This window comes from Herpailurus yagouaroundi, unplaced genomic scaffold, assembly GCF_014898765.1.
Source record: "Herpailurus yagouaroundi ecotype Mexico unplaced genomic scaffold, PumYag 159, whole genome shotgun sequence".
In the NCBI taxonomy this organism is placed as follows: domain Eukaryota; kingdom Metazoa; phylum Chordata; class Mammalia; order Carnivora; family Felidae; genus Herpailurus; species Herpailurus yagouaroundi.
This window is the reverse complement of record NW_024412400.1, coordinates 31,198,620-31,211,446: the sequence shown is the minus strand read 5'-3', so window position 1 is coordinate 31,211,446 and position 12,827 is coordinate 31,198,620. Positions and strand designations below refer to the sequence as shown.

The window sequence follows — 12,827 nt, the reverse complement described above, 5'->3', positions numbered from 1 at the left end:
GTTTGGTAGCTTTGGTGACATGTACAGCCTGCCAGTTGGTATTACCCTGAAGTCCTTGCTCAGAAGGCCCAGCTCCATTGTGATGCTGCCCACATACTCTCTGCTCTCAGGGCCCCCAGCAGTCCCCAGCTGAGGCTTTGGTCCGAGGCAGGACTTGCTCGCTGGCCTATGCCCAGTCAGCCCAGGCATTAGCATCATGTCTGTTCTCCCTCACTCCCGCCCTGAGTAACTCTGTGATGTCCCACAGAAATGAAAGTGGTTCCAGCGTGGTTCCATGTGAGCACATTCTGACAACGATCACTTACAGATCTTGCAGCCGGCGGCCTCGAGGTACCCCCACCTCTGCTGTAGCTTGAAGTCATACTTCCTCATCAAGCCCAGAAAAGACTTGTGAATGCTCGTGACACTGTCTATTCCTTTCACGCCCAGAAGTGCCCCTTCAGAGGGCTGGTGGCCCAGGCATCAGAAAAGGGCAGCCTGCTTTATCTCTGAGCTGCAAATGAAGGGAGCAGGCGGGGAGGGTGGCCGCGCTGGAGAAAAGGCAGAGATGGCCACTGGCGTCTGTGTGAATCACACAGGGCAGTGTAGCAGCTGAAGTCTCTTCAATCTCCGTGATTCATGCAGATGCCGATGGCCATTCTTTACCTGCCTCCCTATTCATTCGTATTCATCCAACGAGTATTTATCGAGGCCCTACTCCACGCTATCCTCCTACCAAGGGGTCCACAGGCTCCTCTTTGTTCTATCCTTTTAGGAACAAATCTGTCAACCTCGCTAACATCTCCAACGCCCACCCACATTTCATCAGGCGATTCCTAAGTGGCAGCCTATCCTCACACAGACACTTCTCCCCAGCAGCCAACAGTGCTAACATCATCCACACCCCTGGGCTGACCTTACCCTGAGGAAAGAATCCAAAGCGCCGTTCTCCATGAACTCTGTGATGATCATGACAGGCCGACTCTTGGTGACCACGCCTTCCAGGCGGATGATGTTGGGATGGTCAAACTGGCCCATGATGCTTGCTTCGCTCAGGAAGTCCCGACGCTGCTTCTCCGAGTACCCGGCCTTCAACGTCTTGATGGCCACATAGATTTCCCTCTTGCCCGGAAGTTTCAGACGCCCCTTGTATACCTCTCCAAACTCCCCTGCAACGAGAATACAATCATTACTCATTTCCTTCTAGTCCGTGGAAGCACAAGGGGAGGCAGCTTATCAGGAACAATGGTGCTCCAAGTGGAACTGCAATTAAAGTGACAGAGATGGAAATAGCGTCCTTTCATTTTATTTTTTTATTAAAAAAAATTTTTTTTTCATGTTTATTTATTTTTGAAGGAGAAAGAGAGCATGAGTGGGGGAGGGGCAGAGAGAGAGGGAGACAGAATCCGAAGCAGGCTCCAGGCTCCCAGCTGTCAGCACAGCCCCACGCAGGGCTCCAACCCATATGCCGTGAGATCATGACCTGAGCCGAAATCGGACGCTCAACCGACTGAGCCACCCAGGCGCCCCTGTCCTTTCATTTTAACTATGATGTCCTAGCCACACTCAGTTCATAGAAAACACTGAAGTTATACCAAAATACGTTCCTTGCCTCAGTTCCTAGAAAGAGTTTAGGTAACTAAAGTGGAATTTCATGGGGTGCCTGGGTGGCTCAGTCGGTTAAGCGTCCGACTTTGGCTCAGGTCATGATCTCACGGTATATGGGTTCGAGCCCTGTGTGGGGCTGTGCTGACAGCTGGGAGCTTGGAGCCTGCTTCAGATTCTGTGTCTCCCTCTGTCTCTACCCCTTTCCCACTCACGCTCTGTCTCCCTGTCTCTCTCAAAAAATAAATAAACTTAAAAAAGTAAAAAAATAAAAAATAAAGTGGAATTTCAGAGTATATATGAGTTTGTTTTTCTTCATGTTTGGTTTTTGTATCCAACCTGAATAATGAAAATGAAATGGTCAGTTTCACTTTGGCAGATCATAATTCATTTTTAGCAGAGCCTGGTGAAAGAACATCCAGGGGCTGGGGGATATGTTCATGCTCTTTGGCTCTCTGAATGAGATGTAAAACATTTATGTTCCTACATTGCCCTGGAAGCTTCTGTGTTGATTGGATGCCCCAGAACGCAGACACTGAGAAGTGAGGTGGGAAGTTAGCAGATGCTGTGCAGGATAGAAGGGGAGGAAACAAGATTGGCCAGAGTCCCAGATCACAAGGCAGGCCTGACATTATGAAAAGAAAGAAGGAAGCAGGAATGGACAAGGAGAGCTCCAGATCGCAATGCAGAGCTGGCTGAGGCAGACCTGTCAGCTTCCCCCTCCCCTGGGGAGCTCCACAGTCAAGATCACCCATTCTAGGAAGGCCCGGGCTCTAGCCTCCCTCCATGCTCAGTCACTAGTGGGGGCTGCAGGGAAGCTGAGGCAGGTCCTGAAGGCGCTGCAGCTGAAGGGTGGCAGCTAAACAGTGATTTCTCCAAGCAAACACGAGCCGCACATCTCCACGGGTGCCACAGCATTTAAACATTTGTGCAGTAAAAATCACCGAGTAAAAACAATTCTGGTGACACTATTTCATAGCTGCTTTAAAAAATCTGTTGAATCCTGTTAAATGTGCTTTCAAAAGTTATTCTACGACTTAGCCTGGTTTTGTAACTTCCTGTTTAGTTATCTACTTGTAAGTGTATCGCTGAAATGTGTCAAAGGCCTGACAGGAGACACAGGATCTTTCTGTGGGGGGCGGGGGGGGGGCCCACCTTTCTCTTTCACCTTTAGCTTCTGGAAGAAAAGAAGGGAGCAAACTGAGCGGATAAACTACTGGCCGAATTAGAAAAGGAAGTTAACATCTCCTGCGATTTAGTTGGGAGTTCTTTTGTTTTCTACTACAAATGTAATTGGAAGGAAACTGCACGAAAGGGCTTTTCATACAGAACTCCAGAGTCAGTGGGACTTGTTAGAATCTAGGGCTGGAGTGGAGGTTGGCTTAAGCACCATTAGGATGATTTCACTGTGGACATATATCATGTGGGACCCTGGTTTTGACATTTAACCCAATGCTGCCTTGGTGAACAAACTGCTTCAAGTCAGACTGAGTCTCTCACGTTCACAGCTTGTAGTGCCCACTGAAGTGCCTGGGATGTGGTAGGCATGCCAGTGAAAGGCGGGGGGGGGGGCATGCTTCTTATTACTTGTTCGGCTTTTGCCTTGTCTGCTCTTGGGTCATAACCTGCTGGAGACTCTATCTCTGCTCTATCCGAAATAAGTAGAAGTGCCAGTATTTAAATTTTTAGAAAAGATTGTTTACTGTAGCCTCTTCTACAGCGAAACGCTGTATGCCCATCACCAGGGAATGGTTGGAAAGTGGTGTATTCATCCTGCGGGATGCCATGAGCTGCTGAAAACCGGTAGAGGGGTCGTATGCATGGACTTCAAAGGTGTCCATATTATATTGTTAAATGAAGAAAGTTACGGAATGGGAATGTGGTATGTACCCAAATGGAGTGTGTGTGTATGGGTGCAAAAGAAAAACAAGGGACAAAATCCATGTAAAATGTATTTAAACTTCAAATTACAGGTATTTTTAAAAATGGTTGCCCTACAAGGGTGGAGTAGGAGTGGGAAGTAAAGCTAGGCGATTTAATTTAGTTACTTTTATGTTACTTTGATGTTTGAATTGTTACAATAAGCATTACTTTTGTTGGTCAACTGAGTAACATTATTTTAAATTTTTATCTTTAAAATATTTATTTTTAATTTTTTTAATGTTTATTTTTGAAAGACAGAGTGTGAGTGGGGGAGGGGCAGAGAAAGAAGGAGACACAGAATCCAAAGCAGGCTCTAGGCTCTGAGCTGTGAGCACAGAGCCCAATGCGGGGTTCAGACCCTCAAACTGAGAGATCATGACCTGAGCTGAGGTCAGACACTTAAACCAACTGAGCCACCCAGGAGCCCTGAACTGAGTAACATTTTTTTTAAAGTACTGCACAACAGGGTCCTGTCATATATGCGTGTGTATGTATATGTACATATGTGTGTATACTATATGTGCATGTGTATATATTTGTATACATGTATACACACGTCTACATGTATGCATATATATGTGTATGTGTATATATGTATAATCTATATCTGTGAATATGTACATATACAAACCATCCTTCTGACACCTTGACCTAGCAAATATTGAATAACCATGAGCTAGATGAATACAAATTGCATATTTGATAAGTATGCCAACTGAAGAATATCGGTTAGTATTTCTTCCTTGTTGTTATAATAATGAGTTACATTTTCTTTTAGTAAAAGTACAGTTTAGGAGTTGAGGGGACAGATATGGTAACATTTTGTCTTAGAGAAGATAGGACACCAATGTCTACTGACCACCTACTATGTGCCAGGCAATGTGCTAGGCTCTTTACAGGTCGTATCTCACTTAATCTTCATAGCACCCTCATGAGCTGGGTACTATGATGCTCATTTTACTAATAGGGAAACTGGGGCACAAGAAAAACACACCCAAACCCCACAGCTATGAGTCAGAGCCAGGGTTGCCGTCCATGCCCATCGTGCTTCTGGCCTCTCTACAGAGCCACACTGCCTCTCTACAGGTGTGCTCGACCAGCAGTGCCACAGGGAACACAGCTGTATGAAGTCACAACTGAGGGGCCACTGTGCTCCAACTGTGCAGGTCCTAACAGTTCATGTGTAGTCCCTGCAATTCACACACAGGGAATTGCAAACACAGTGGGACTGTCTCACAGACAGATGTCACATTTGCTGGAACTTCCTGCCTGGAATTGGGTGGGGTCAGAATATTTAGGAATCAGAATATCCATCAATTTGTACATCAGTGTGCAGAGTTTGAGGAAGGGCTCCAGGTGAATCTGATGTCCCCTACAACACACAAGGGACACCCCAGGTAAGGACTTCTCTCCCACACCAGTGTTTCCCAAAGTTGGCCACCCACGGGAGTCACCTGAACATACTTAAAAGCTGCCCGCAGGATCAGTTACGATAATTTGTGGGTCAGACTGAGGTGCAAAATGAGACCGTGGGACTCCTTGTTTGGAAATTATGAAGGATTTCAAGCCTGTGACAGCATAGCATTAAACTAAGTGCGGGCCCTTCTGAACACGGTGTTGTCCAGGCAGCTCTGATGTGCAGCCAGGTGCGGCACCATGGGTCTAAAGCACCCCAGCATATTTCAGGTGGATTAGGGAGCTGCCGGAGGCCCTGGGATATCTGGGATTCATCACTGCACCTTTGGATCCCTCAGAAAGCAGTGCTGGTATATGGGCTGACTCTTACAGCACAGTGCCTGCCACAGAGCGCAGGCTTTATACACAGGGGTGGAAACACAAGAGGGAAGAAACCAATGAAAGTGTGGCTTTGGCAAGTGCTAGCTACACAGAAGAGCGTGGCTCCTGTGACTTTCTTAACTGACATGTTATTTCATTGCTTAATCTTTGTGGCTGACCGGTTTTCAAGTGCAGTGTTTCTAATACTTGAGCTTTAAGTTGTATCCTCTGTAGGGGTTTCATCATACAGTTTTTTTTTAATTGCCTTTTTTAAAAAATTTATTTGAGAGCGAGTGAGAGAGAGAGAGAGGCAGGGAGGAGAAGAGAGTGAGGAAAAGAGAGAATCCTAAGCAGGCTCTGTGCCACCGGTGCAGATCCCAGCTGGGGGCTCACAAGTCGTGAGATCAAGAGCCAAAATCAAGAGTTGGATGCTCAACCAAGTGAGCCACCCAAGCGCCCTTCATATAGTTTTTTTAGAATTATAAAATAAAAATGGGGTCTCCTAAGAGGATTTTTGGGGTAGTGAAACCACTCTGTCTGAAACTATAATGGTAGATAGGTGTCATTATACATTTGTCCAAACCCGTAGAATGTACGACGACACCAAGAATGGGCCCTCATGTAAACCATGGACTTCGGGTGATGGTGATGTGTCAGTGTAGGTTTGTCAATAAATGTACCACTCTGGTGGGGGATGTTGATAGTGGGCGACATGCTGTGCATGTGCAGAGCAAGGGACATATGGGAAATCTCTGTACCTTCCGGTCAGTTTTACTATGAACCTAAAACTGCTCTTAAAAAAATGTAGATGTTAAAAAAACGGGCTCTCCTTGGGTAGGGAGAGATGGGCTTTGTAGTCAGTCACTATGGCGGTAGAGGTGCCACTGCTCTAAGGAATCTGCTCTGCAGTCACTGGGAAGCAGTGGCCTCACAGTGATTCTGTAAAAATAGCTCCTTTCCTGTCTGGCAAAGAAATGACTTCATATTCTCCAAGCCCAGAGGTTTTCAAAGTACCAACTGCAAAGGAAGCCACTTAATCCACAGTCCTCCCTCCCTCTCTCTCTCTCTCTCTCAATCTCTCTCTCGGAAGCTGTGCTTCACCCTGTCATTAAGTGGCCCCAGTGCTGGGAGGGGAACTCCCGCAGGGAGTGGAAGAAGCAGCTCGTGTCTACAGCAGCCCTGCCACCCCACTTGGGGCACTTCACTTCTCCAGCTGTCTTGGCTTTATAAACCATAAAAAGGAAGGGTCGACCACCGCAGCTTCCTAACAGGGTGTTGAGTCTCTGAGAAAGTGTTTTGTAAACTACAAACTGTGGGTGACACATGTGGGTGGCGATTTAAGACAAGCCAGGGGTAGGTAGGGGCATGAGGTGGGTGGTACGTGGGGGTGGGCTCTGGAAGAAAAAAGGAGGAGGAGCACGTTTCTGCAAACAAGTGGGAGCCAAGGCAAAGCAGGGCTTTCTGCCAGGAGCAGTGGGGGAGTCCCGCTGCCAGGTATCGGGGTATAGACAGTGTCCCCAGGCGAGTCTAGCATGCTAAAGCGTGAGGGCTCTGGCTCTCTGGCACGGCCACAGCCTCATGGGGAGTGGGAGTCGATGGGCATATTGCCGTTATTAGTAACAGAAAACTGAGGCCTTGTATGGCTTATAATCTGAGAGAGCCTGTCACCTTGATCTTTGACGTCAGGTTCATACACCATTCTCAAGAAACCATTGTCGCTTCTCGACACTTTCCTGTAATTAGGGCCAGAACTTGCTGTCTGTGATGCTTTGATTTGCCATGATCTGAGCACCAAAGAGCTTCCTTTTACATGAGCTTCAAACCACGGCCATACATTTTTCAATTTCTGATAGAAATTCATAACACCTAAAAATATTCTCGACCAATCAAGCATTAACATTATATTTAAAATAGATGTTTATAGGGGCGCCTGGGTGGCGCAGTCGGTTAAGCGTCCGACTTCAGCCAGGTCACGATCTCGCGGTCCGTGAGTTCGAGCCCCGCGTCGGGGTCTGTGTCTCCCTCTCTCTCTGCCCCTCCCCCGTTCATGCTCTGTCTCTCTCTGTCCCAAAAATAAATAAACGTTGAAAAAAAAATTTTTTTTTTTAAAAAATAAATAAAATAAAATAGATGTTTATAGCAAATGACTGCATACTGGTTATGGCTGATTCTCTCTATGTAGATCCTTTACCGACAGTAACTGCAGCCAGCCTCATCTTGGTCTGGCTGGACTTTGGCAAGCATCTTTGAGGCTGACCTTGGAGCCTCTACTACAGCCAATCCTCCCTCTGGCCAGGACCTCGCTCCAGCGTCAGGCCAGTTTGGGGGCCAGTGGCTCTTGGCCGGCAGTGGTTCTCAAGGCGTGGTTTCTGCCTCACAGCGTCAGCCTCACCTGGGAACTTGTTAGAAAATTCAGATTCTCAAGCCCCATGTGGATCTAGTGGATCCGAAGCTCACCAGGTGGGGCCCTGTGACAGGAGTGTTGATATGCCTCCAAGGTGATTCTGACCGCCTGGCTCAAGTTTGAGAACCACTGCCCTCAAGGCTGTCAGCTGAGGGTAATTTAGCCACTTCCTGCGATTGTCCTCCAGACAGCTACGGAAATTATTCCCTACAAGTTTTCAGCCCCTTGCCAGTTCCTCTCTCCTACTTTCCTTGACAAAATGAGGAAGAGAGAAAAAGTAGTTCAGCAGCATTAAATGCCTCAACTATTATATATAAAATCAGAAGGAAAGAATTTTCAATTTTTGAAAATGAAACATCCAACCTGCCAGCAGGTATTTGAGGCGGTAGCTGTTGGCTATGTGCAGTGCGAACCTACACACACAATTGCACTCTCTCTCTCTCTCTCTCTTTTTTTTAGCAGTATTTTGAAGTCACAAACTGCCTTGGGGGAAAAAAAGGAAAGCAGAGCTTCTAGTTACTAATTCAAGCTTCCACCAGAAAAGGAACTTTTAAAGAATAAATTCAAACTAGGTTTTAAAGTATGATTTCCAGCCAGCTTTATCACACTAGCCTGTGCAAGGTAAGTAGGTTATGGCTAAACCAGGGATAGTAAAAGCGTGTCAGGCATTCTGCTACCTCCTAACCCTGCACCCAGGACAGACATTCCTTATTGATGGCAGCCCCATTCCTCCTTTCCAGCAGAGCTCCCCAGATCCCCGTTACCAGGCTACTGGAGCCGGCAGATGAGATGGAAGTTGCCCGTGGTGTCCACAATACTTAATACCTACAGGGTGAGAGCAAGCAGACGTTCTCTTTTCTTGTAGCTGTTTGCAGTCATTAGACTCCTGCCTACCTACAGATGACTTACTGTTTTCATTAGGTAAGCAAGCACCTATCATTGAAAATGCTAGATATCTTGGTCCTCGTCCTTGTCCTTCTTAAGGGAGGTTACCGAATCATTCTAGAAGAGGAGGGCGCCTACCCTATGGGCAATCTGAGTTCCAGGATAGTATCATCATTACCAGCAAGGAGGCTTGCCTACTCCAAGCTCCCAGACAGAGTTTACCATCAGAAGTAATGTCACTGCATATTTAACTGCCCTTTTCCAGAACAGTAACCAAAGCGTAGGTATGTGGGGGTTTCATTCACCAGACCTCGATCAGCCGTGTCTGGGTTTCAATTCTTGCTCTATCATTCACTCAGCTGGCAGCGCAACCTTTGGGGAGCTATCCTCTGAATATTGATTTCCTTACCAGTTTAAACACACACACATGCCCACACACACACACTCACTGACACACCCTAAGTCACATTATGGGAGGAAGCGAGACAATGTTTTCATAAAGTATGTCCACAGTGCGTGTTCAATATATGCCAGCTGTCTTAATTATAATTACTCAAGACATCTATTTGATTTGCTTTTCTGGAAACCCTTCCTGTTGTGACTCCTATCCAGTATGAGGCCACCCTCATGCTGCCCACCCTCACTTCAAATGAGCCCAGGGGAATCAGGCTGGCTGGTGGCCTTTCTACCAAAATATCTCCAACAAACCCATCCTCTTCTTGAAAGAGAGAACTAGTGGGCCTTGCTGGCCCCATTCCCAATCTGTGCACATCAGAGATCCCCCTCCCCAGCCTTCCTCGTCCAGCCCTCTCCCCACAAATCTGCCGCTCTCTCACAATAAGCCATCTGTGGAAATGCTGAATTGGCAGCTGCTGGAGTCAGAGGAGGAGATTTATTAATAAAATACAATTGCCATATTTTCCTCTGGAAGCCACCCTCTAGTGACACCTCTATCTACATTTTCATGCACTTGAAAATCATGATCAGGGCTGCTGCATACAGTTACACGGGTTACACACTGCACAACCCAGAGTGACATTCATGCTGAGGGGCCTAATTATTCATGGCAACCCTGCTTTATGTTTTGGGTGAATCTACGGATCAAACTGGTCAGAACTAACCAATGCCTTGGAGTTGACCTGTGAGATGGTTCCTATGAGTCAGATTCGTGGTCACAAATTGCTAATATTCTCCAATTCTCCTAATTGCTAATATTCTCCTAACCAGAAGGCCTTCTGCCCTCTCTAAACAGACCAATAATGTCCATTACCTGCAGGGGAAGAGGAAGGCCAGCCATTATCCCACTGGGTCATTTCGAGAGCACCAAGTGACTTAGGACCCTTCACTTCCTTCTAGGCTCTCTCCATTCTCCCAAGCTCTGTCCAGTTCTCCAAATTTTCCTTCCCACTATATTCTCCCCACAAGGACCTACTTTCATTGAACCATATGCAAATAATATTTGATTGAGCACCTGAGTGCCACACCAGGCCAGGCGCAGGAATAAAAAAATCCTGAGATTGCCCTGTCGTCATTGGAACTTTGAGCCCGATGATGAGAGACAGGCAGATAATTGCATAATGGTTAATAAGTTCATTATTGCTCGGTCTTCCTGGATGCCATCACACCTGGCTCACAGTTACTCTTGTGTAACTCTTTTTAAAAATTTTTTTAAAGTTTATTTATTTTGAGAGACAGAGTGAGCCTCATTTCTGGCCACAACCTCCCTGTTGTGTCTCCCCCATCAGCTCCATTCACCATGTTTGGATACATTCTGGTTTAGATCCGTTTAGTTCCTCGAGCAGAGCTTTCCCTACCACCTCCATCCCAGCAGTAGCCATCTCAAACCCACTCCACATTTCCGAGCAAAGCCCCATAAAAGTCTCCATGCCTCCAAGGCCTCACCCACCCCTCCCCGTCACCCGTTCCAGGCCAGTCCAAACACAGCATCTATCAGATTTGTCTCCCCAGAATCTCATTCCTGTCACCCAGCCTGCTCAGATGCCTACAAGACGTCACCATTTTCTACAGGATAAAATCCATACCGCAGCCTCTGGATCTCTGGGTCTCAGGCTGATTCTCCAGACTCAATGCTCAATGCTTACCCTCAGGAAAAGCCTCCCTGTTAGCCTTCTCTCCTTTGTGTTCTCAGGAAGTGCCACATAGAGTATCAGCCCATGCAAAGCTTTCATATCTTTAAGGGTCCCTAAGGTTTCTCTTCCTTGGATTCTCTCCTGCCATTAAGCCTCCCATCTCCAAGACTATGTATTCTCTGGGCCGCTCATCTTAGCTGTCAATTGCCTACCCTCCTCTTATGGAGTGGCACTGTGTGTGTGTTGGACAATCACCACTACAGGGCAAGGATTGTGAGGCATTGGTGTATTTTCCAGCATCCACGATGGTCCCAGGCATCGAATCAATGTTCAATGAATGAGGATCTTCTTGAACTGTAAACTTAATCCCTCCTGCAATAATCATGACCTTCTCCTCTGGCTCTATACTCAGCAGGCATAGGTGGGTTCCTCTGCATCCTCTTTGCAATAACCTTGCACACTTTGGAAGGCTGGGGTGTGCCAGTAAGTGTTCAACTACTAGTTCTCCAGAAAGCAAAGAAACGAAGACCTCCCATTTGTAGCATCTGCCAATTCCTACTGTGTAAAAATTCCTACCGTGGCAGATGTCAACTTACCAACATGTGTCATTGAACATGGGGCTGGAAAGAGATGTACACAATTGGCTCTTGCGAGCTGGTGCAGCTAGCTCCAACATCCTGCTGCTAGAAGGTCATATTCATTTCTCTTAAATCATGCAATTTTCCTCTTCTGTCACCATCTCATTCTCTAATGAGTGCCACAAAAATTTGCTTTTTCTACTAGCTTTCATCCTTGAAAGCTCAGGCCAAAGGTTAACTCCTTTGCAAAGCCTTCCCGATGCCCACACCCACTCCCAGAACAAGGAGCTGACCATGACTCCTTGGTGGCCCAACACTTTGCACATGCCTGTGTTGTGGATGGCGTGATACAGTGAACACGTTACCGGCCTATCTCCCACCAAGACTGTCAGACCACTGAAGGGGGCGGGGTTGCTGTCTGTCCATCTCCAGAATCCCACACGCAGTATGCAAGAAGTATTCAGTAAAAGCTTGTTGAGGGAGGGAAGGAAGGAGTACACCAACAAAAGGACAAATGACTTCTGAGTCTTCTTTTCATGTTTTGTTACCATTTTGCAACCCAGTTTTTGCCCTGTGCTCCCAATCAGCCAGGAGGCTAAGAGCAATATTGCCAATAACGCTGTATAAATATTACCTTACAAAATTCTTTTCTTTTTAACTTGACCTTCACACCAGCTCTTTTAGCACAAAGTGAAGTGAGTCTCCGTGAGGAAGGGTTTGGGGGAAGCAAGAGTGGAGAGAGAGGAGAAAAAGAACTGGGGAGTGAGGATTGATTCCAGCTAGGAGTCTCTTCTGTTAAAACTGCATCGAGTTACACATAGTGGATTAATATCCACAGGGATTAGCTCTGGAATTTCTGGATCAGGAGGAGATGAGTGTCTGGTAGAGAGTAGGCAGCGGACTGGGCACAGATCTCTACCCCGTGCCGCTGGGCATCTTATAAACCGCTAAGTGTACCGATCCCTCCCCACTACCATGTGAGCCACAGAGAGGGCTGACCTTCTCGGAGGAGGATGCACAAACACGGTAGCAGCAGCACAGGCTCTACAAAAATGGCAAGTGAAGGATGGAGCAGGGCCATCGATTGTCCCTTTATAGGCATCCAGCAGTTGGTGAGCTCACCCCAAATTGTCACTCCCTGGCAGGGTCATAAAGTGAGAAGGCTCTTTACTCTTCCTCTGACAAAGGTGGGAGGGGGCTGATGTGTGCTCTCTGGGGTGAAACACAGTCCAGAACACATTGCTCTAAGCACATGACATAAGTAACAACATTAAAATCACTAGCACCATTACCACACGACATAACAACAATTAATAATGTGGGCAAACAGGGTGTGGGACTGTAAGCATGCCTCCCCAACACTCTTTCAAGTTCACTGGAGAAATCTGAGCCTCTGGGAGTAATCCAATTTATCTGGTATCCAGCCTTCCAAGGCATGATCCTTAAATATGTCAGCTTCTAAGGAGGAAGAGAAAATTATCTGCACAGAAGTGAAAGTCGTGGTTCAGTAACATATTTAATGAAAGTCAATGGGAAATATGTATAGACTCATGTGGATCAGATTATGGCCAGCCGGCTGGAACTCCT

General features: G+C 46.8%; 1 protein-coding gene across 2 annotated transcripts in view; it reads right to left on the bottom strand.

The window, feature by feature from the left end:
- The window catches only part of EPHB1 (EPH receptor B1), a 431,880-nt gene that overhangs the window by 58,254 nt on the left and 360,799 nt on the right, over positions 1 to 12,827 (bottom strand). For both annotated transcript variants that reach the window (XM_040480245.1, XM_040480246.1), the window contains exon 11: positions 901 to 1,148. In XM_040480245.1, coding sequence (XP_040336179.1) covers positions 901 to 1,148 — 248 coding nt within the window. The remainder of the gene's footprint in view (positions 1 to 900; positions 1,149 to 12,827) is intronic.